Source organism: Sinocyclocheilus anshuiensis, unplaced genomic scaffold, assembly GCF_001515605.1.
Source record: "Sinocyclocheilus anshuiensis isolate Anshui unplaced genomic scaffold, SAMN03320099.WGS_v1.1 scaffold492, whole genome shotgun sequence".
NCBI classification, from domain to species: Eukaryota; Metazoa; Chordata; class Actinopteri; order Cypriniformes; family Cyprinidae; genus Sinocyclocheilus; species Sinocyclocheilus anshuiensis.
This window is the reverse complement of record NW_015558605.1, coordinates 550342-553479: the sequence shown is the minus strand read 5'-3', so window position 1 is coordinate 553479 and position 3138 is coordinate 550342. Positions and strand designations below refer to the sequence as shown.

General features: G+C 37.5%; 2 protein-coding genes across 3 annotated transcripts in view; one reads left to right on the top strand and one right to left on the bottom strand.

Annotated features, from left to right (window-relative positions):
• Window positions 1-3138, bottom strand: part of LOC107680186 (gastrula zinc finger protein XlCGF57.1-like) — a 398670-nt gene that overhangs the window by 31861 nt on the left and 363671 nt on the right. The gene's annotated exons all lie outside the window — the stretch shown is intronic.
• Window positions 1-3138, top strand: part of proza (protein Z, vitamin K-dependent plasma glycoprotein a) — a 16928-nt gene that overhangs the window by 6143 nt on the left and 7647 nt on the right. The window contains exon 6 of the mRNA XM_016475977.1: window positions 1430-1558. Within this exon, the coding sequence (XP_016331463.1) occupies window positions 1430-1558 (129 nt within the window). The remainder of the gene's footprint in view (window positions 1-1429; window positions 1559-3138) is intronic.

Sequence of the window (3138 nt, the reverse complement as noted above, 5' to 3'; positions counted from 1 at the left end):
TGTAGAGTAGTGCTTGTTGTTTGTCATTTCTCCGATCACAAATGCAGACATGGTTTTATGTTTACGCGGCGCGATGCAACGCAACGCGTAAAAAGACAGTATAAGTTATTATAATCCATAATTATGTCCCCACTGGATGCAACGATGCCTCGTTTATAATGGGTTTTCATGTTTTTGAATCATCGCTCCGGCCTGACAGGGCATCATCACAGTATGGTAAGGGGCGTAACATTTCCGTCACACGCTTGGGGTATTCGGCCAATCACAACGCACTGGATAGCTGGCCAATCACAGCACAACTCGCTTTTCAGAACGATGAGCTTTGTAAAAATCGACGCGTTTCAGAAAGGCGGGGCATAGAGGAGAAACAATAATGTACAGTATGTGGAAAATAATGTGTTTATGCAGTTTAAGGTTAAAAAAACACATTTCATTACACCAAATACATAAAATAATGTTATTTTTAGCAACATCATATGACCCCTTTAAACTGTGGTGAGAACTAACCGGTGCTCATTCTAAGTACGGCCTTTGATACAATCTCGTTTAACATCCTCCTAGACAAGCTGGACTCCCTTGGAGTAATGGGCACAGGTCTGTCTTAGTTTAACCACTGGTGTTCCCCAAGGCTCAGTTTTGGGCCCTCTTTTATTTACTATTTATCTATTGCCCCTTGAACATATTTTTAGGAAGCACGACATTCATTTCCACTGATATGCTGATGATGCTCAGCTTTATCTATCTTCTATGTCTTCCCTCCACCTTTACTGTTCAGCTGTTAGCTGGAATTAAAAACTGGCTATCCTCTAATTTACCACTAACTCAATAGTGGTATAACTGAAATCTTACTAGTAGGTACAATATCTACTTAGGCTAAATCTGATAGCTTCTCAGTGACTATTGACCTGTCTATAGTTTTTCCATCTATGCTTGTTAAAGTCTTGTTGCCCTTCATTTGTGTAATTCCTTTCCCGTGGACATCATATTTATGATTTCACATGTACTAAGCAATATTTTATTCCTCAGTGTCTAAATGCATGTTACGGTATGCTGTTTATTGTTGTTATTTTAATATTCTTAGGATGACTTTTAAGGTGAACTGAGTGTCGTGAAAGGTGCCTGTAAATAAATGTAATGAATAATGATGCTGAGGTCTGTCAACAACTCATGCCTGTCATGTTAGTCACAAGAGCATAAATTCAGTGCAGTAAAGTGAATCAGAAAGATCTGAAAATGCATTTCATGACCCTTTCAACAAAATTATGACATACAACACTTAACATTTAGTTTGACCTGCTAAATGGGGCTTGAAACTCTAAAAAGTTCACCACTGGATAAGAAATTTTAGTATTTCTAAATTGTCTTTATTACATGATGCTGAATGAAGTTTGTTGTTGTTCTCACTGATTTTTTTTTTGTTCACATCTAGATCAAACGGTATGTGTAATCGATAAGAGCAAAGGGTGCAGTCAGTTTTGTAAGCCGGGCTACCAGTCGTACGAGTGCTCGTGTGCGTACGGCTGGAAACTGCAGCAGAGAGAGAAGTGCGTGCCGGCTGGTGAGTCCCTTACGCCTCTGTCTCACAGTTTATGAACAATGCACAAACAGGTTAATGCAACCGCTGATAATGGCAGATGAGTTGAGAAATTGTACTGATCACGAAATGTTGTGTTAATGTTGTAATAATGTTTTGCATTATTATTACTAAAATAATATTAAAAATTATTTAGCAAAAGTAAACTAAAAAAATGGGGAAAAAAATTTCAGTGTTTCAATAAAGCAATGTTTTATAAGCATTATGTATGTATGTACTATTTTTTTTGTTTGTTTAATACTTGCCTAGATATTGGTTATATTTTAAGAACACCAAAATAAATTTACAGTGGAACCATAACTAAGTGCATATTTTACCATGGTGTGAATACAGAATGGGATTTGTTTAGTAGTGATTGGGGAGAGAATGATGGGAAGAGAGAAATGGTCAACCAGGATAGGCTCTTTCCATTTGAAATGGTCAAAAACAGCCCTGCTTACAGTGTCTCACGTAAGATTAGCCTATATCAGTAAATTAGCTTTGTAAGGGAAACAGGTCAATTTAGCTCAAAGGGAATTATTTATGTTTTAATAGGGAATTTGGTCAGAATCACTCCTTTTTTTTTTTAACGGCTGACCACTGAGCCGGCCAGCAATTCACTGAACAAGCCGTATAACATCAACTCTGCAATGGATAATAAAATCCAAAATATAGTGAAAACTAGTGGTTCAACGGATCACAAATCTCACGGTTCGGATCATATTACGGTTTCTGAGCCACGGATCGGATCATTTTTTGGATAAGCAAGAAAAAAAATCTATGTAACTTTGCTTTCCATAAGTATGATACCACAGCAAAAACTCTTAGCCTAAGAAAGTTCAAACATTATTAAAGAGACAAGTGAACGGCCAGTAAAAATAAGAACAAATAGGCTACACAAATTACAAACATAGATAAATACAACAGAACAATGTTACAAATAAGGTCGGTAGTATTCAGATATAGAAATTTAATAATTAAGTGTAAAAGAAAACTGCATAGTGTTCACTGTATAAATTAAAAAATTGATTCATCTTTGTCAAAAATGTGTTTTGTGATTTGATGAGCATAATGACAGCAGCAGGTATTATTAGGCTCCTGCCCCTTTAAGACCTGATGCATGGATCCAATATAGCCTAATGATTTCTTTCTCAGCTGTTCTCGTTCACTTAAGACACAACAGACTGCTTTTGCCACAATGATTGTCGAGATCGGTATTTTGTCATAATTTTATGTGTATATGCGTCTGTTCAAAGGCAAGGAGTGAATGAGATAGGAAAGATGGTTCAGTTCGGTGTTCGCACGCAGTCAAACGCGCCTCTCTGCATGTGCGAGCTTCATGTTTGTGCGGCTGTGATAGAAAACGGCGTGCGAGTAACGAATCGAGTTCCATTTCGCCTTTTCTTTCGCTAGAATGGTTTAAAATCGCTTGCGTGTGTAAACACCTACAATTGATAAACTTTCACTCTATTATGGTTAAATTTTGCAATTAATCCGCGGATCACATGCGTGCCCAACCGTGGGGCTTGGTCCGTACGGATCAACTACGATCCGTTTAACCACTA